The 21,578-nt window shown below is 45.4% G+C and overlaps 1 protein-coding gene across 6 annotated transcripts in view; it reads right to left on the minus strand.

Moving 5' to 3' along the window:
* Positions 1–17,410, minus strand: part of LOC108401104 (poly [ADP-ribose] polymerase 1-like) — a 55,473-nt gene extending 38,063 nt beyond the window's left edge. For 4 of the 6 annotated variants that reach the window (XR_012122751.1, XM_073216681.1, XM_073216680.1 and 1 more), the window contains exon 1: positions 17,113–17,410. Coding sequence is in view for 5 of the 6 variants with exons in the window: in XM_073216681.1 (XP_073072782.1) it covers positions 17,113–17,304 (192 nt within the window). In the remaining variant the exon portion in view is untranslated. The other 2 variants (XM_017666843.3, XM_073216682.1) reach the window with 2 other exon arrangements.
* Between the last annotated feature and the right edge of the window lie 4,168 nt (positions 17,411–21,578).

Genomic DNA, 21,578 nt, shown 5'->3' on the forward strand with positions numbered 1-21,578 from the left:
AAACTTTGTTACTGAATGTTTTGCATTACAGAAATATCAGAATTTCCTTATGTCAACTGTTTTACAGTAAGCTCTCATCAGATCTTTAACCATTGTCATTTGTAAGTCTTTTGTCATTTATAGTATTATCCCTAAACTGGTAAAGAACTAGATTTCAGCAGAACAGGTATTAGTTACATAAGATTACATAAACTAAAGAAAATGATTTTGTGTCTTTTTGTTTCAAATGTTGCTGGTAAAGTGTTTTAACCTTGTTCTCTTAAACTGACAACAGTTTAGTAAATGACTATCTTTATGAGCAGAATTGAAACATCCTTCTCTCTACTTGATCCCTCCAGAGTTTAAAAACTTTCAGTGACTGTTTTTGTATTCCATGGCAGTATGTTTATTTGCACAAGTTCAATAAGAATCTGCTTTCCTTGTGAGAAGACTACTTAAGAACACTGGTTATACTACCAGGGCTTTGACTGGAATGTCGTACCTGAGAGACATGTGTATAGACTCAGATGTGAACAACTTTAAGGAACTAAGATTGACTTTATAAAGCCAACAAAGCTGCTTGGAAGAACTGGCCTGGTACCTTGCTTACAGAGTTCCCAGCAGCCTTACCAGGTGAGTAAAGAAGGTCACTTCCTGGCAGGTGCAGAGACCTCGAGAAGAGAAGAATTCATCCAAATCTACAGGTACTGCAGGCAAAGCCTGATGGCAAGTCTGGCTTGGCTGTCTGGCCTCAAGAGGCCTTTAAAAGTTCAATCTGAAATTCCTTACAAAAAGTTCCAGCAAACCATATTTAAAAGAGCCTGTGTAATCAATTGCTCTTCTTGCTGCACCTGTGCAAATAATCAAGCCAGCTGTTAATTATTTTCTTAACCTAGTTACTTCTAGTAAAAATGAGAGTGATTTTAGAGAGAAGTATCGTTTCAATAATGCAGCCTCCTTCCAGAATAAAAAAATCCAACTCCAGATGTTGCTACATAACCTAATAACACAATTTGTTTTATCTTGCCTAGAAGCCACAAAACTGCAAATAGTAATAAAAATGAAACCCAGAATAGAAGCGCCAGCCTTCTGAAGCCCTCTCAACTGACCAGTGATGGAGACCTAGCTGCACCCTTTACTGCGCCCCCTTCTCAGCACGAAGCAGCCAGAGCGGTCATCGCCCCTTTTCCCTAGCAGCAGCTAGAGTCTCTATCTGTAGAAGAAAGAATGAGACCATACCCATAGCCTTCCCTGGTAAAAACAGGTATTTAATCCCTCCTCCCAAGGGATGGTGGGCTTGTAACACTAGAGTGACCCCATGTGTCTCTACTTCTGCCTTCAACTCCTCCCGTGATTTCTGTATCATGGTCCAGTTAGTACCCAGACTAATGTATCATGATGACTTATCATTCGTGGCAGAATTAGAACCTAAACTAAGGTATAAAAGAGAGCCAGTCTCACTCACTCTAGCTGTATTACTAAGAGTAAGAGTTGCAGCCGGAGTAGGACCAGGGGCAGCTGCAATTATACAAGGAAACCAACATTACGAAGGACTAAGAATAGCTATCGATGAAGATTTGAGAACTATAGAACAGTCTATTTCTAAACTTGAAAAGTCCCTAACCTCTCTCTCTGAAGTAGTGCTGCAAAATAGACGAGGGTTAGATTTACTATTTCTAAAAGAAGGTAGATTGTGTGCAGCTCTAAAGGAAGAGTGCTGCTTCTATGCAGACCATACTGGAGTAGTAAGAGACTCAATGTCTAAATTAAGAGAAAGATTAGATCAGCGAAAGCGAGAACGAGAAGCTAACCAGAGCCTGTTTGAATCCTGGTTTTCTAGATCCCCATGGCTTACAGCTCTAATATCCACTTTGGCAGGACCCCTGCTTATTTTAATATTGCTCCTCACCTTAGGTCCCTGCATTTTAAATCGAGTAATAACTTTTATTAGAGAAAGAGTAAGTGCTGTGCAGGTGCTAATGCTGAGACAACAGTATCATACCCTCACACAACAAGAAGAAACCAACATTCCATGATTAGAATGTTCAGAAAAAGAAGTGGGGAATGTAGGACCCCAACCTCCCTGAGAAATAAGTTAGCCTAAGAGTGGCCATCTTGAAGCCCAAAAAGCCATTCTGATATATGACTCAGAGGGAACAACTGAAACCAGGTAACTCCTCTGGAAAAACAAGTTAATCAATCATGACTGCTGGCAGCGCTAACCTTTCGGTTAGTTAATCATAAATGCCGACCCTACCTTGCTAAATCACCCTAGCAGTAAGAGAATGATCCTATCTTGCTACACCCCCAGGACGTGGCACCAACCCAGAAATCATAGGTTTGAAAAATTACTGCCTTTGTAGAATTGTTATCTAATCTGTAACCATGGTAATCCTTTAGGGCTGAATGCCTCGGAAATCCTATATAACCCCTTAGTTAGAAGTGCTTGGGGTCCTCATTGAGACCCACTGCGTCGGGCTGACTTGGACCCCAGCTAGTTGGCTTCTGAATAAATTCCTCTTGCTTGTTGCATCAAGAAACGTCTTTGGTGAGTGATTTGGGGCGGCGCCTTCCTCAGGAGAATCCAACAGGGAGATGCCTGGAACCTCCCATGTGGATGGTGGGGAGGACCCAGTGGATGCAGCAGCAGAGGGTTCAGCTTCACCTGTTATCCCCACAGCTGTGGCGCTTCTAATTTGGGAACCCCTAGTAGGGAACTGGTCTAGGGTAAAGTACCTCCTAGAGTGGTGGGGTCTTCCCCAGAATTGGGGAAGGGTGGAAACACCAGAAACTGAAGAATTAGTCCTCCATGAGTTAGAAGACTGCTTGGAGACCCTAAGTGGCCATGCAGTGGCTGGCTTTGTAGGGTCTCTTTTCATTGAGATAGTGGAAAATGTTACACAGGAGAAAGAAAGGATTATTGAGGGTTAGCAAGGAGAGGGACTTAGGTGGGAGAGAGACACACTTCATCATCGCTTGGAGGAACTGGGTGATAACCTATGGGATACCGTTAAAGAAGAGAGATACTGAAAAGGCAGGTCATGCTCCTAGAAGATTCCTTAGCAGCCTTGAGTGGGAAGGCAGCAGGAAAAACCACACTGCAGGAGGCTGTGGGTGAGGGGTAGGAATAGTGGCACCTTAAGCCCCAGAGATGGAGGAGGAGCTGGGGGGAGAAGAGGAGGGGGTGGGGCCATGGGCCGATCTGCTACCGAAGCCACTGCCAGAGGTCCCATCCTCTCCTGTTTTAAAGGCCAGCCTGGTTGTAATTAATAAAAATGAAACAACCGATGTGAGGAGCCAAGATGGCGGTGTGAGTAGGGCAGCGGAAATCTCCTCCCAAAACCATACATATTTCTGAAAATACAACAAATATAACTATTCCTAAAAGAGAGACCAGAAGATACAGTACAACAGCCAGACTACATCTACACCTGCGACAACCCAGCGCCTCACAAAAGGGGTAAGATACAAGCCCCAGCCCAGCAGGAACCAAGTGCCACTCACCCCAGCTCCCGGCGGGAGGAGAGAAGTCGGAGCGGGGAGGGAGAGGGAGCCCAGGACTGCTAAATACCCAGCCCTAGTCATCCGCACTGGGAGCGCAGACACACAGTGCCTGGTGTGCTGGATACTAGGGAAATGGAACAGTAAAACCTGCGAGCGGGTTCCCACAGCCGGTACACCTGGGACAAAAGAAAAGCGAGTGCTTTTTGAAAGTCAAAGGGACAGGGACCCCACAGCTGGACGGAAGCGGCACGGGACACTTAGCCCAGCAGCTGGGAACCCCCGGGGAACTCCGGGTGCCCTAACCCCCTGGGCAGCAGCTCTGAGACCCCTCATGGCGATAAACATTCCCTCTCTGGTGCGGACCCCCCATAGCGGAGCAGCAGCCTGAGACCAGCCACACGCACAGCAGGAGCACAGAGCATTCTCTGTAGCCACCCAGGCCAGAATCAGAGATCCGTCAGCATACAGTTGCCCAGCACAAGCCGCTAGGGGTCGCCATTCTCACAGGATAGGAGAGCGATGAGCAAGTGGGAAGGGATGTTGTTCTCCCAGTTGACACACATGCCAACTGCCCACAACTACCTCTATCACCATGAAAAGGCAGAAGAATTTGATCCAGACCAGAATCACACAGACATCCCCTGAGAGGGAACCTGGGGAAACAGATTTAACCAATCTTCCTGAAAAAGAATTCAAAATAAAGGTCATAACCATGCTGATGGAGCTGCAGAGAAAAATGCAAGAGCTAAAAGATAAAGTTGGGAGGAAGAATACAGGAATAAAACAATCTCTGGAAGGACTTAAAAGCAGAATGGACGAGGTGCAAGAGGCCGGTAATGGAATAGAAATCAGAGAACAAGAACGCAGAGAAGCTGAGGCAGAGAGAGATAAAAGGAACTCCAGGAATGAAATAATATTAACAGAACTGTGTGATCAATCCAAATGGAACGATATCCACATTATAGGGGTACCAGAAGAAGAAGATAAAGAAAAAGGGATAGAAAGAGTCTTTAAAGAAATAATTGCTGAGAACTTCCCCAAACTGGGGGAGGAAATAGATGCTCAGACTACAGAAGCACACAGAAATCCCAACAGAAGGGACACAAAGAGTACAACGCCAAGACACATAATAATTAAAATGGCAAAGATCTCGGACAAGGAGAGAGTATTAAAGGCAGCCAGAGAGAGAAAAAAGGTCACCTACAAAGGAAAACCCATCAGGCTATCATCAGACTTCTCAACAGAAACCTTACAGGCCAGAAGAGAATGGCATGATATATTTAATGCAATGAAATGAAGGGCCTTGAACCAAGAATACTGTATCCAGCACGATTATCATTTAAATATGAAGGAGGGACTAAACAATTCCCAGACAAGTAAAAGTTGAGGGAATTTGCCTCCCACAAACCACCTCTACTGGGCATTTTAGAGGGACTGCCCTAGATGGAAGCACTCCTAAGGCTAAATAGATGTCACCACAGAAAATAAAATCACAACAAAGAAAGCAGACCAATCAAATACTTACTAAAGGCAAAAAATAAAATCAACTAGCCATAAAAGCAGTTAAAGGAAACACAAAATAGCACAAAATAAAACACCTAACATATAAAGAATGGAGAAGGAGGAATAAGAAGGCAGAGAAATAAAGAATCATCAGACTGTGTTTATAATAGCTCAATAAGCAAGTTAAGTTAGACAGTAAGATAGTAAAGAAGCTATGCTTGAACCTTTGGTGACCACGAACCTAAAGCCTGCAATGGCAATAAGTACATATCTTTCAATAATCACCCAAATGTAAATGGACTGAATGCACCAATCAAAAGACACAAAGTAATGGAATGGATAAAAAAGCAAGACCCACCTATATGCTGCTTACAAGAGACTCACCTCAAACCCAAAGACATGCACAGACTAAAAGTCAAGGGATGGAAAAAGATATTTCATGCAAACAACAAGGAGAAACAAGTAGGTGCTACAGTACTAGTATCATACAAAATAGATTTCAAAACAAAGAAAGTAACAAGAGATGAAGAAGGACATTACATAATGATAAAGAGGTCAGTCCAACAAGAGGATATAACCATTATAAATATATATGCACCCAATACAGGAGCACCAATACATGTGAAACAAATACTAACAGAATTAAAGGAGGAAACAGAATGCAATGCATTCATTTTAGGAGACTTCAACACACCACTCACTCCAAAAGACAGATACACCAGACAGAAAATAAGTAAGGACACAGAGGCACTGAACAACACACTAGAACAGATGGACCTGACAGACATCTACAGAACTCTACACCCAAAAGCAGCAGGATACACATTCTTCTCAAGTGCACATGGAACATTCTCCAGAACAGACCACATACTAGGCCACAAAAAGAGCCTCAGTAAATTCAAAAAGATTGAAATTCTACCAAGTAACTTCTCATATTACAGAGATATAAAACTAGAAATAAACTGTACAAAGAAAGCAAACAGGCTCACAAACACATGGAGGCTTAAAAACATGCTCCCAAATAATGAATGGATCAATGACCAAATTAAAATAGAGATCAAGCAATATATGAAAACAAATGACAACAACAACACAAAGCCCCAACTTCTGTGGGATGCAGCAAAAGCAGTTTTAAGAGGAAAGTATATAGCAATCTAGGCATATTTAAAGAAGGAAGAACAATCCTAAATGAATAGTCTAAATTCACAATGATCAAAATTGGAAAAAGAAGAACAAATGAGTCCTAAAGTCAGCAGAAGGAGGAACATAATAAAGGTAAGAGAAGAAATAAATAAAATTGAGAAGAACAGAACAATAGAAAAAAATCAATGAAACCAAGAGCTGGTTCTTTGAGAAAGTAAATAAAATAGATAAGCCTCTAGCCAGACTTATTAAGAGAAAAAGAGAATCAACACACATCAACAGAATCAGAAATGAGAAAGGAAATATCACAATGGACCCCACAGAAATACAAAGAATTATTAGAGGATACTACGAAAACCTATATGCCAACAAGCTGGAAAACACAGAGGAAATGGACAACTGCCAAGAAAAATACAACCTTCCAAGACTGACCAAGGAAGAAACAAAAAATCTAAACAGACCAATTACCAGCAATGAAATTGAAGCTGTAATAAAAAAACTACCCAAGAGCAAAACCCCCAGGCCAGATGGATTTACCGCAGAATTTTATCAGACATAGAGAGAAGACATAACACTCGTTCTCCTTAAAGGTTTCCAAAAAATAGAAGAGGAGGGAATACTCCCAAACTCATTATCTGAAGCCAGCACCACCCTAATAGCAAAATCAGGTAAAGACGCCACCAAAAAAGAAAATTACAGTCCAATATCCCTGATGAACATAGATGCATAAACATACAACAACATATTAGCAAACCGAATTCAAAAATACAAGAAGAAGATCAGACACCATGATCAAGTGGGATTCATCTCAGGGATGCAAGGATGGTACAACATTCGAAAATCCATCAACATCATCCACCACATAAAACAAAAAGGACAAAAATCACATGATCATCTCCAGAGATGCTGAAAAGGCATTCCACAAAATTCAATATTCATTCATGATAAAAACTCTCAACAAAATGGGTACAGAGGGTAACTACCTCAACATAATAAAGGCCATATATGATAAACCCACAGCCAACATCATACTGAACAGTGAGAACCTGAAAGCTTTTTCTCTAAAATCGGTAACAAGACAGGGATGCCCACTCTCCCCACTGTTATTTAACATAGTACTGGAGGTCCTGGCCACGGCAATCAGACAACCCAAAGAAATACAAGGCATCCAGATTGGCAAAGAAGTCAAACTATCACTATTGCAGATGACATGATACTGTACATAAGAAACCCTAAAGAATCCACTCCAAAACTACTGGAACTAATATTGGAATTCAGCAAAGTTGCAGGATAAAAACTTAATACACAGAAATCTGTGGCTTTCCTGTACACTAACAATGAACTAACAGAAAGAGAAATCAGGAAAACAATTCCGTTCACAATTGCATCAAAAAGAATAACATACCTAGGAATAAACCTAATTAAGGAAGTGAAAGACCTATACCTGAAAACTACAAGACACTCTTAAGAGAAATTAAAGAGGACACTAACAAATGGAAACTCATTCCATGCTCTTGGCTAGGAAGAATTAATATCATCAAAATGGCCATCCTGCCCAAAGCAATATAAAGATTTGATGTAATCTCTATCAAATTAGCAACAGCATTCTTCAACGAACTGGAACAAATTGTTCAAAAATTCATATGGAACCACCGAAGACCCCGAATAGCCAAAGCAACCCTAAGAAGGAAGAATAAAGTGGGGGGGGGGAATCTCGCTCCCCAACTTCAAGCTCTACTACAAAGCCACAGTAATCAAGACAACTTGGTACTGCCACAAGAACAAACCCACAGAGCAGTGGAACAGAACAGAGACTCCAAACATTAACCCAAACATATATGGCCAATTAATATATGATAAAGGAGCCATGGACATACAATGGGGAAATTACAGCCTCTTCAACAGTTGGTGTTGGCAAAACTGGACAGCTACATGTCAGAGAATTAAACTGGATCATTGTCTAACCCCATACACAAAAGTAAACTCAAAATGAATCAAAGACCTGAATGTAAGTCATGAAACCATGAAACTCTTAGAGAAAAACATAGGCAAAAATCTCTTGGAGATAAACATGAGTGACTTCTTCATGAACATATCTCCCCGGGCAAGGGAAACAAAAGCAAAAATGAACAGGTGGAACTATATCAAGCTGAAAAGCTTCTGTACAGCAAAGGACACCATCAATAGAACAAAAAGGCATCCTACAGTATGGGAGAATATATTCATAAATGACAGATCTGATAAAGGGTTGACATCCAAAATATATAAAGAGCTCATGCACCTCAACAAACAAAAAACAAATAATCCAATTAAAAAATGGGCAGAGGAGCTGTACAGATAGTTCTCCAAAGAAATTCAGATGGCCAACAGACACATGAAAAGATGCTCCACATTGCTAATCATCAGAGAAATGCAAACTAAAACCACAATGAGATATCACCTCACATCAGTAAGGATCGCCACCATCCAAAGACAAACAACAACAAATGCTGGCGAGGTTATGGAGAAAGGGGAACCCTCCTACACTGCTGGTGGGAATGTAAACCACTGTGGAAAGCAGTATGGAGGTTCCTCAAACTGCTCAAAATAGACTTACCATTTGACCCAGGAATTCCACTCCTAGGAATTTACCCTAAGAATGCAGCCCTCCAGTTTGAAAAAGACAGATGCACCCCTATGTTTATCGCTGCACTATTTACAATAGCCAAGAAATGGAAGCAACCTAAGTGTCCATCAGTAGATGAATGGATAAAGAAGATGTGGTACATATACACAATGGAATATTATTCAGCCATAAGAAGAAAACAAGTCCTACCATTTGCAACAACATGGATGGAGCTAGAGGGTATTATGCTCAGTGAAATAAGCCAGGTGGAGAAAGACAAATATAAAATGATTTCACTCATATTTGGAGTATAAGAAGAAAGAAAAAAACTGAATGAACAGAACAGCAGTAGAATCACAGAATCCAAGAATGGACTAACAGTTACCAAAGGGAAAGGGACTGGGAAGGATTGGTGGGAAGGGAAGTATAAGGAAGGGGGGAAGAAAGGGGGCATTATGATTAGCATATATAATGTGTGGGAAGGCATGGGGATGCTGTGCAAAACAGAGAAGACAAGTAGTGATTCTACAGCATCTTACTACGCTGATGGACAGTGACTGTAATTGGGGTTGTGGGGGGGACTTGGTGAAGGTGGGAACCTAGTAACCATAATGTTCCTTATGTAATTATAGATTAATGATACCAAAAAAAAAAATATGAAAGAACCGTGGGGTCCTCAAATGGAGGAACCGCCCCCTCCCCAGGTTGTGGAGCACTCCATGCTGTGTCCCTATACCCAGGATGAGCTGGTGGACATGAGTGTCCAGCACAGGCGGAAGCTATATTTCTGACAGCTGTTGGTTAATACAGCCTCTTTTCTGGCACTAAAATTAAAACTGTTCCCAGACAGCCTCTTTGAATAGCATGTTAAGTGGTAGCTGTCTCACCTTCCAGCTCTTCTGTGACCTCTGGACCCCTCCCTCACCAGAAGGTACTTACCACAAAAGCCCTGTACCCATGGAATTCTAACCCCACCTTCTAATTTCTACTATACTTTTATCTAAGTTAAATATTGAGTTAAAGGGAGCACCCTGATATAGAATCAGACACATGTACATGTTAAGTGTTAAACAGATGGTAAAGGGTATTTCGTACTGGGTTCAATCACTCAGTAAGGGGTTCTGGGAGTAGGTGGGCAAGCATCTGGGACCAAAGTTAGATTCTTCTGTTAAACGGAAATAGCTCTAACATTGTTTCTCTCCTATGATCAGGAGTAAGACTGTCCTCTCAGCATTTCTATTTAACATTGTATGGGAGGTTCTACTAAGCGCATTAAGAAAAAGATGTAGAAGTTGTAAGTTTAGAAAAGAATAAATAAAGCTGCCTCAGTTTGTAATCCTGACACCTGCTACATGAACACGATGAGACATTATGCTAAGTGAAATAACCCAGCCATAAAAGGACCACTACTGCATGGTTCCACTTACACGGGGCATGCAGGGTACTCTAATTCAGAGCCAGAAATAATAGTGGTTACCAGGGCTGGGGGGAGGAGAAATGGGCATTATATTGTTATGGGTATTCTGGGCAAATGAAAAACCTCTGGAGATGGATGGTGGGAATGGCTACACAATAATGTTAACAGACTAATGTCACCAAAACATACACTTTAAAATTGTTAAGATGGTAAATATTGTGTTGTGTATATTTTACCACAAAAAAAGTGACTGAGCACTTAAAAAAGGTATACTTAGAAAGGACCCCATTTCTGCAGAAAAAAGAAAAAAATATACACATACATACATGAATTAATATTTGAACAGAAAGCAATTTTCTAAGGAGTACTCCACAATGCTAATGGTAGTTATCCCTGAATTGCAGTTATGTGGGATGATTTAAATGTTTTCTATGTCTAAATATATTAAGTTGGGCTCTTTGGATGAAAAATCCATTAACAATTAGTAGGTAGTATTTTTATGATAGTTTCATAAAAGAAACATGCTTATAGCAAAATGACTGCCTTTTCATATTATAAAATTATAACTTGACACATGTAAATTATAAGTAGATACAACAATCTAGACCCCTAAATGGACAACCCTACTATCCTGACAATGACCACAGAATGGAAAGTTCTGTCACATCTGTCCTCTGCTAAACCCACTCTCCACCTCGTCTTGGCAACTGGACTCTCATTTTTATTCACAATTCTAGCTGTGTCACTCATCTCTCAGTTTCCAGCAGATCAGAAACAGCCAGAGACAGAGACAGTCAGAGAAAATGATGTTCCCATTGACAGCCTATCCTTAACAGTCCAGGGAAAATGGGGCCAGCTTAGGAAGGCAGAAAAATGAGAACACAGCCTCAGATCTTCAAAGGGATGAAAAATCTACAATTTAAAGGTGAATCCACAATTTAAGTCGGCAGGGGCGACGACTGAAGCTCACGTGGAGGAAAAGGACCCAGGACAGCTGCCACAATGAAGAACCAAGCTGGAGAACTGACACCACCAGGCACCAAAACTTCCCACAGTGCTGCCATAATCAAAGCACGGTACTGGCCAAATGAACCGACAGGGAGATGAGAAGGGCCCATAAACACAAACATCGGCAACTGATGTATGATGAGGAGCACAGAATGCAGCGGAGAACAGAGGCCTTCCAACACGGGGCGCTGCAACTGCTGGACACGACCGTACAAAAGAAGGGCACACGGATTTTACACCCTCCACAGAAATTAACTCAAAATGGATCATGGACTTAAAAACCCCAAATCACAAAACTAGAACATAACACAGAAGAAAGTCTAGACGACCGTGGTTGTGGTGATGACGTTTTAGAGACGAGGCTAAAGACATAATCTATGAAAGAGAGAACTGACCAGCTGGACTACACCAAAATTGCAAGCTTCTGCTCTGTGAGAATGAGAAAGATGACAAACCACACAATGGGAGACGGTATTTACAAAAGACACATCTGATTAAAGATTGCTGTCCAGAACACACAAAAAAACTTACACCTCAAGAATAAGGAACAAAAAACAGGCAAAATATCTAAACAGACTCCTGACCAAACATATGTACAGATGGCAGACACATGATAAGATGCTCCACATCATATGTCATCAGGGAAATAAATGCAAATTAAAACCATTACATACCTATTAGAATGGCCAAAAAAATCCAGAACACTGACAACACCAAGTACTGGTGAGGATGTGGAGCAGCAGGAATTTGTTCATTGCTGGTGGGAAGGCAGACTTGTGTGGTCGCTTTGGAAGACAGCTGGCAGCTTCTACAAAACTAAACCTACTCTTCCCATATGACCCAGCTATCATGCTCCTTGGTATCTACCCAAAGGAGCTGAAAATTTACGTCCACATAAGAACCTGCACATGGATGTTTACAGAAGCTCTATTCATAACTGCCCAAACTTGGAAGCAACCAGATGTCCTTCAGTAGGTGATGGATGAACAGTGGTACAGCCAGACAGTGGATTATTATTCTGTGCTAAAGAGAAACAAGCTGTCAAGCTGTGAAAAGACATGGAGGAAACTTAAATGAGTATTACCAAGTGAAAGAAGCCAATCTGAAAAGGCTACATACTGCATGATTTCAAATAAAAGACATTCCTGGAAAAGCAAAACTATGGTGCTAGTTAATTTATATTAGAGGGGAATCAGCAGAACATAGCATTTTAAGGCAGCAAAGCAACTCTGCAAAGCTCTAATGGTTATGTGTCCAAACCCACAGCACATGCAACACGAATGAGTCCTTGTAACTGTGCACTCTGGGTGACCCTGTCATGCCAGTGCAGGTTCATCAACTGTGACAAATGCACCACTCTGGGAGAGGATGCGCCTGTGGGGGCGCTGGGGGTGCATGGGAACCCTGTACTGTCTGCTTCCTTTTGCTGTGAACCTAAAACTGCTCTGAAAGATAAAGTCTACTGAAAACAAAAACAATGTATTTAAAAGACTCCATCTCAAGCATGGGGAGAAGTAAACATTTTGCTAAAGGACATGCTGGTCAGAGGAGCTGCAGCACTGGGGCCGGCTGACCAGCTTGCACACACGGGCAACAGAGCAGGGCTGAGAGGCCCAGTGGGGTCTGCTCCCACTTGTCACTCCTCCAGCCTCCGCGGTCTTCTTGAACTTCTCCTGGTCATCCCACCGCAGCCCAGAGAACCCATCCACCTCGACGTCAGGGTGCCGCATGCAGTGGCTGACCTTCCAGAAGCAGAAGTGGTACCAGTGCGGGACCTTCCCGTTGAACATGGGTGACTACGATGGGACAGAGTGCAGTGCGTGACCAGCTGCTACCCCCGCCACCAACATAAATCTGTTTCCCTGTTTACTTTTCCCTAAGACGAGGAGGTCTTGCCCAGACCCTCCAAGTCATGGGCCCAGAGCTACACACACAAGGAAGCCACCTCTTGTTCCTCCCTTCCCCAGCTCTTCAGGCCCACACCACCCATGGGAAGGCATTACTTCTGACCGTGTGCTGCTCTGTGCCAGGGATGGTCCCCCACGAGACACCCACTGTGTCCCCATCCTCCTGCACGGCCTGGAAAGGGCTGGCTGAGTGCCTTTGCAGAGGCGCTCAGACAGGACAAATCATAGACAATGAGCCAGGTGGGGAAAATGTGTCAGAAAGCAGCAGCTACACATATGGGGGACACGGATTTGTCTATGAGGGAGAACGGTGGGGGGGTGGGGAGTGGCAGGCCAGGGAGAACAAGGGCGGATCTCCCAGCCTGCAGCCAGGCCCTCTCTCCTGTGAGGCTTCACCCAGGGGGGTACTGACTTTACAGCATCGAGCCTTTCACTGTCAGACCCACCAAGCAGAGTGGGTCCCTGGTACCTTCAAAAGCTATCACGTGTAACCCGACAACTGCCTCTAGTGGGGACCAGCACCCCCATTTCACAGAATCCTTGGGCTATGGGTGACCCAGGCAGGTGACTCAGCCCCAGCTTGAAACTGACACCGTGGTTCTTTCCGCCACACTGCTTGACAGGAAGAGCTGCTTAAAAATACAGAAACGGTTCGAAGTGAAGGGGGCCCCAAATGTCTGTTTCTACAGAACATAAAGCTGAATGTCATGCAGATGGAGTAAGAATATTAAAACAGCATTAAAATAACTACTATTCACAACTTTCAAAAAACGTGAAGTTGTGAGGATAGGGGAAATATGCTGAAAAGGCAATGTCAAGGCCTCCCGACCAGCTCGCTCTCACCATGCAAGGGGCCTCTTTCTGGGGGTAAAATATTAGTGTTCAGGTGGGCACTTTGAGGACCCCTGGGTTCAAGCAGCCTGCGCCACCCCCTGGGCAGGGCTCAGGGCTCCGGACCTGCTGGGAGCAAACAGCATGTCCAAACTCCCCACAGATATAACTGTTAGGGGATGTGAGTCCTTTCTGGCTCTCTAGTTTTAAATGGTTAACTCGCTGAGTCCCTTTTATTGGGCATTATGGGCCTTTATTCTCTCTCCACCCTGCTCATACCTGCTTTCCTGCCCAACAGAACTATCTCCCAGGATGCCTATTTGGTCAATGCCTGTGTCCTGCACTGTGTCAAAGCTCCAAGGGGCACGATGCCATCCTGCTAGCACTGATACTCCAGCCCACAGATGGCACTCTGTGGAATGCCCCAGGTCTGGGGGGAAGGAGGAAGAACAGGGCATTCCTTCTGTGGAGAGGATGTTCCCTCCAAACAAGACGACAAACAGCACTTCAGAGTGGAATGGTGTTCCCACCACGGCAGCTCACTCACCCTCAAGCACTGCCCATCTTACTACAGCCGCGGTGGCCTTAACCTGGCTCTTCCTGCCTTGGGGCCCTTGTCTACCTCACCTCGCAATGCTCAGCTTACACCTGTGAACAGATGTGCGTGGCTCAGTGGCTTTGTCCTATGTAGGAACTTGTGGGGGGTGGCATTTCTTCTTGGCTCAGCCAGGGCCCAACATCTGCCCCAACGTCTGCCCCTCCAAACCATGGTCCCCAGCCACCCACCCAGTGCAGCGTCAGACATGTTGCCCAAGGGCATATGCACAGCAACATCTTGGGGACTCCCTCTGAAGGAGGAACCTTTGACTAAAGCGAGAACTTAAGGCTGAGAACATGGCAGGAAGAGAACTAGACCAGGGTCACAAGACTGGTTTTCACTTGGCAGCTACAAGGTAAGGCTTGAGCAAGTGGCAGACGCTGGCTGTGTATTCAGCAAACACTGAGCACCCACCATGTCCCAGAGTCCGCAGCCAGCACCTGGCCTACTTCCTCCTGTGTGAAACAGGCCATTACACTGCCCGCCTACCCAGAGGCTACAGGCCTAACCCAGACGGCTGGCCACTGGCACACAGTATGAGACCACGCTGTTTGCCTCAGGCCCATCCAAGACAGGGCAGAACACTCGGCCCACCTCATCCCCCACCACTCCCACCACCCTCACTCCACACCCCTCATCCCAGTCCAAAGGCTGGAAGCCCGGTTCATCCCCTTGAGGCTGCCCGGGACAGGCCTGGTGAAGTATCAGGTATTTGACACTTAAAGAACAAGCTTCTCATACAGATGCCAAAGGCGGTATTCAAAACTAAATGGCAAGAATGGCTTCTTTCTTTCCCGCCTCCACCAGCTCAGCTGGCCTACAAGACCAACATTACAATCTAAGTTAGAACTCCACCCCAATTACAGAACACCACACCAACTTTTAATATTAGTAATTTCTTTCACTGTCAAGCATGCCAAATGAAGGCACGAAAGGTTAAACATCATTTGGTTCAGGAATCGGTTCCTCAATGGGGCCATCACCCTACGGGTGTCTTAAAAATACAGAGAATACACATAGGCTCACAAAAGAAACCAATTATTCTGAAATAATTACCAAAACATTTAAAAGTTTACTGGGTTATGCTACTGTTGAACTTGGAAGGATGTAGCAAGATTCAGCATTCACTCTAATTACTGGAGTTTTGTTGTGATGAGTGTAAATGATATTCTGACAACCTCCAACAGATGTAAAGGGAGGTGAAAATGCCCATAATTACTTTAAGGTGACCAAAATCATAGGTGGAGCAAATATGCCTTTGCTCTGCGATTTACATTACTAATTAGAGAAAGAATGTGTTTTATTTAGAGGTTAGTGAAGATAGGGATGTACATTTTTTTCTCATGTGAACTCATGCACTGTTTGGGTTCTACCTGCCATCCCAGATTGCAGGTTAAAAACCCCTGCACTAGAAGGGAGCTTCTCAAGAGCAGGCCACCCATTCAGGGGAAAGTTCGAAGACCTTAGTGGAAGATACAGGTCTTCAAAAGTCGGGCCTTGTCTGCTTCTCCATCTGCAACTCCCTGCCACTTCTGTGATGCTCCCAGTTCAGCTCAGGTCCATCCAGGGGCAATCATCCTGAACAGCAAAGTTCACCAGTCATCTTCCCTTTAATCAAACTGTATGCTGCCAAGGGCAGTCGCTGTGTTTCTAGTACCAACACAATGCCTAGAACTCACCAGGTGCTCAGTGTTTAAAGAATGAGTAAGTACTGAATGCCAAGTAGTTGACCTAGGTAGGCTGACAGGCACAGTGACTGCAGTTTCCAGTGAAATGGGATGACCTAAGTACTTGGCATTTGGAACCCACTCTCCACTGCACAAGTAGTGAAAATCCATCAATGACTATTCAGTCATACCCAAACACATTACTGCCTCACTGCTGGGAGAATAAAATCATTTACCTTGACCATGAGCACCACATTGGGTAACAGCTTTATTTTGGAGGAGGAGCAGGAGGGGCAGGAGGGGCAAGTGAAAGCGGGACTACACCCATGCGGGATGGGAGCTGGGGGAAGTAGGGCCCTTGAGCACCTCCCAGCTCACCCACTCTGCCCTGAGCCTAGGAAGACGGGCAGCAACCTCCCACCCCCCACCCAAGTTTATCAACTCCATCCCAGCCCCTTAGCCTGAGGACACGGAGGGGGTCCCCCAGTCTATCAACCGCACCCCATCCTGAAGCCTGGGAAATGGAGGGGGCCCCCAACCTTCAACTCCATCCCGTCCCGAAGCCTGAGGCTGAGGGGCCCCCAGTCTACTAAGAAGCCGAGGGAAGTACCCCCAGCCACGCTCACTCAGACCAGGCAGCTGCAGACGCACAAAGAGAACGCGTCAGGGAACCAAGAAAGTGGGGGAAAATATTGTTTTAAACCACAAATTAGGCCCAACCTGAATGCCAGGCACAGGAATGACGCCGACTTGTAAGGTTCTGCATAAGAGAACAAGGGTGAGTATGCTTAACTGACACCCCAAAATAGATTAAAAATCATTCGCGAGCCCGTCGCCCCATCAACAGAGGACAAAACCTCCCGGATGAGGCGGCCCAGGGTGGGCGACCTGGCGAACGCCCCGAGGAGCACCGCGCCCTGGAGCGTAGAAGCTGCGCTGCGCGCCCGCACCTGCACGATGACGGCCATCTGCAGTGGGTCCTTGGCGAGGCTCTCGCTGCATTTCTTGCATGAAGCGCGGCCGCTCTTGGCGTACTTGACTCGGTAGAGCTTGTCCAAGGCCTCGCCCATCCGCGTGCCCGCATAGCTACGGTCCGGAGCCGTACCGCTACCTGAACACCCGCAGCAGCAGCCAGGACCCATCCAGCCCGCTCCGCACGGCGCGGCCCACTCCCTGCGCGCCCACGGCCGATAGCGCGTACGCAGAGCACGCCGTGCACGCAGCGCCCCATAGATTGCCGTTCCCCGGCCGCGGGAACGCCCCGCGCATGCACCACGGGGAGGGGCCACTGGCGAGCGCGTGCGCCTTCGCCCAGCCAGCTGGAGAGCGGTTGGGTCGGCCTTACGGCTGCGTGGACTGGGGCTGGATCTGGGCTTGGAGAGGCGGGTCCGGCTCGGGTTGCCCCCGCAGCTTCCGGGACCCCCATGCCGTCAAGTGACTGCTTCGTGCCGGCTAGGCGCATGTGCTGTCACTGCTAGTGGTACCAGCCCTGTTAATAAGAGCGGCCTGCCCTGGCGGCCCAGGTCTGGGGGCCCTGAGCTGGCTGGGAACGGGCTGGATCTGTGCGCCGCTGGCCTCGGGTCGGGGGTTCCACTGCAGTATTAGGGTTCCCGGTGACTGTCAGCAATAGTCAGAAGGGCTGCAGCTACTACAGCTTGTTAGTTAATGTAGAACTATATATAACTGGTTTATTTAATAATCCTAGCGTTTCATTTTATTCATTTAAGACATTACTATAGCATAGTGTGCTGTATTTGAGACTATTCAGTTCTGCTGTGGGGACAAGAAAAAGGAACAGGATGCGTGAAACTCATTAAAGTGCTAAGCATAGGGGAGAAGAAAGCTAGTAGCTTAAAAGACGTGTGGAGTAGGCAGTAGTGAGACATAGACAAGAAACTTGTTAGTGACCTGTAAGATGTGCTGAAAGTAAACAGTAAATGGGGTACATGATGGAATAAATAAAATAACTTAGCAACCAAATCAAAAGTCAGGATAATTGGACCTCTGGGTTGACAACTGTGTCACCCCTAAATGGCCATCACTGGCAGTAACATGGTCCCATTCTGGTTACCATATGCTCTGCCCAAAGATTGCAGATAAACCCATGCCTGCTCAGCAGGCTGATTGGTGATCTACCTATAGCCAGATGTCCCTCTGACTGGTGACTGAGTTGATTCCAGTTACTCTGCTGAATAGCCCTGAGCATCCTCAGCTCTGATACCCATAACCCTTCCATCAGCGGGGCTGGCTGATAATGGCAGAGAAAGACATAACAGGTGAACATTGCACAACCCCACGTTTTGATGGTGTGGGCCTTCTGCCTTACGTCTACCTTGTCTGGTGTGATATATACCCCATGTGGCTCCCCTTGCTGCAGGAGGTTAAATCAGGTCTTTCAAACTGACTCCTGTAAACTCTGTGATCTCAGTTTGGTTGGTGAGGTTTCTGTTTTGTGACTTTTAGGACAGCACTGCATTAGAGACCCAAGGACTTCACTAGAGGTACATAGGAGTCCTGGGCATACCCCCAAAGGTTAGGAATTCCTGTCCTAGAACCCTAAGGGGAGCCAGCTGTATCCTGCCTCCTCAAGATTTCTGTTGGGGTGTCATATGCTTCCCACTGATGTAGGAATCTCCCCCACTTCTTCCCAGACAGGAATCCTCCATGGTTCTCTGCGTTGTTTAGGCCAAAAACGTGGACACCACTTGACTCCTTTTTTACTCTGTCCCACATCCAATCTGTCACTGAATCCTGACTTCCTTTATTTTATTTTTTATTCCTAGACACCCATGTAGGCCACTTCCCTGTGAGCCCTTGGAGCCAATTCTCTCTCTCCACCCTCTCTTCCTGAGGGCAGCAGGCCTCTCCACATGGGTTGAGTCCCACCACCATTCCCCCCATAGCCCCAGGGCAGCTTAGGATCTGCTTTCTGCTCAGGAGGAGGAAGATCTCCAGTAGTTCCCCAGCCACTTCCAGTCACCATGTCATGTCACCTTTGTGGTCCTAGACAGTCACCTGCAGACTCCCCTGCAGTCCCCCCACCACAAAAGCAGGTGAGATTGTGAAGGTAAACAGTAAGTGGAAGTAGGGGCCTTGAGATCTCAACCTGTGCTCTGTCAGTGCCCAGAACCCTCCATGGCATCTCACTACATAATGAAACCTGAAGTTCTTTCTGTGACTACATCTGAGGCCTGGCCACTCTCTGGCAGGCTGCTGCCCCAGCCACAATACTGTCATGCCTCCTTGATCCCTCTTGTCCAGGCTGGGAGCTCTGCTGTCCCCTCGGTCCCCTCTGCTCTTCAGTCAGTGGAGGCCAGAGCTGGCTCCCTCCCTAGGTCTCTGCTCTTTTCCATGGCAGAAATTCTATTTTACTCAACATTTTTTCCTCTTCCAGCTTGATGCCTCTTTAATTGGTCCTCAGAAAATGGTTTATTTAATCATATCCTTGCTTTTCAAGCATCCTATTTTCTCTGAACTTCGTATGCATCTATTGCTCTCAGTTGTCCATCCGGCTGCAAAGAAACTTCAGCTCCTGGTGTGGGTGGGGATGGGGGACAGAGCAGGAGCAGATGGGCACCAATAGGCTCGTTGTTTCTTGGGACCTCCTGAGATGCTGAGACACCTCTAAGCCCAAGGAGTGCTGTGTGCATGGGGAGATGGTATAAGAGAGACAGAGTCAGGATGAACTCAAGGGATGTGTTGTGGCTTTGCTTTGATATAAGAAAACAACAAAGACTAACAACAACGAAGGTAGGCATAACCAGAATAAGAAGCAAAAGTCTTTTTCCCTCCCAGTCTTTCCCATTCCCACATCCTAGAGGTTATCACTCATCACTGTTTATAGTTTGTCCTAAGTCCTACTAAATGTTGTCTACATGTATACACACACACACACACACACACACACACACACACACACATATGTGCATGCACACACACACACACACAGAATTTGAGGTCTTATTATGCACATATTGTATGCTAAACTTTAAAAAAATATCCCAGAGATACATATTCTAATGGGGCACCTCAGTCCTTTTATAGGACTGTGCAAATGCATAGTATGGATGAGCCATACTTTGTTGGTTGGTTTTGAGAGATGGTAAAAAATATCATTTATACTTCTGTTATTTATACAGTTTTCCCAGTTCTTATATGATACAAACACTTCATTTTTGTAAAATATTTAGGTTTGATCTGTTCAATACAGAAGCTACTAGCAACAAATGACGACTGAGACTCTGGAGTGAAGAGTTTGAACTGAGATGTGCTGTAAATGTAAATGCACATGGGGAAAGGAGGATTAAAGATGGTGGCATGAGAGGTGAGACAGAAAACCACATATAATATGAAAATATAGTTAACACAACTAATCATGAAAAAGCAACAGGAAAAAAGACTGTGCCAGACTGAATACATGTAGAGAAAAGAACAGACCTCATGGAACAGGGTAAAGCACCAAAGCCATGATCCAGCAGGACCCAAGCCCTGCCCTGAACCCAGCATACTGGCAGAAGGAAGAGAAATGGAGCGGGGAGGATGTGGAGGCCTAGGACTTCTGAACTACCTTCTAAACAGCCTTGAAGATCTACTATGGGAGCACAAACCTCTATTAATGTGGTGCTCTGGAGATTAGTGGGGTTGGATAGTTAAGACAGGTAGAGTACCTGGAGAGACTGAGATTCCAGCCTCTTGTGGAAAACAGAGATCAACACCCGGCTGCTCTGGGACAAAGAAAGGTGAGCAGACAGAAACTTCCTAACAGTGAGAGGGCTGCTAAAGGTGTAAGGATTGCACGGAGCTTGCTGCTCAGGAGAAAGCACAGGTGGAAAAAATTATCCAGGCACACACTGCCCAGCAGGTTGGGAACTTGCAGGAACTTCAGATAGATACTCCATCCCCCTGGTTGGCTATGCAGCTCTGTGGCCCTGCAACATGATACACAGACTGCTGCATCATCTTCCTCCTAGCCGGCATCGGCTTGTAAACTGGTTGCTGCTGCCCTTGCACCAGACCAGCCAGAGGGAGGCCACACCTACAGCGGCTATAAGTGCAAAGTATAGAGAATTCTACCTATGCACTTGGCCCACTGGCCCTGGCAGTGGATCCAGGAAGTGCAGCTGGGAAGCAGGACACAGCTTTTTCCTCTCAAAAGGCACCAGTGCTGTTCACCTGCAACCCCCACCATCACTCCAGGGGCTGAGTAGCTCCAGAGAGTAGAGCTTCTGGGCACTAGATGTTGCCACAAACAAATATGAAACATCAAAGGAACCTGGCTAAAATGCAAATCACAAAAACACCAGAAAGAGGGCCAAGGGAAACTGAACTCACCAATCTTCCTGAAAGAGATTTCAAAATGAAAATCATAAACATGCTCATGGAGATACAGAAAAATACTCAAGAAATCAGGAAAGAA

Source organism: Manis javanica, chromosome 11, assembly GCF_040802235.1.
Source record: "Manis javanica isolate MJ-LG chromosome 11, MJ_LKY, whole genome shotgun sequence".
Lineage (NCBI taxonomy): Eukaryota > Metazoa > Chordata > Mammalia > Pholidota > Manidae > Manis > Manis javanica.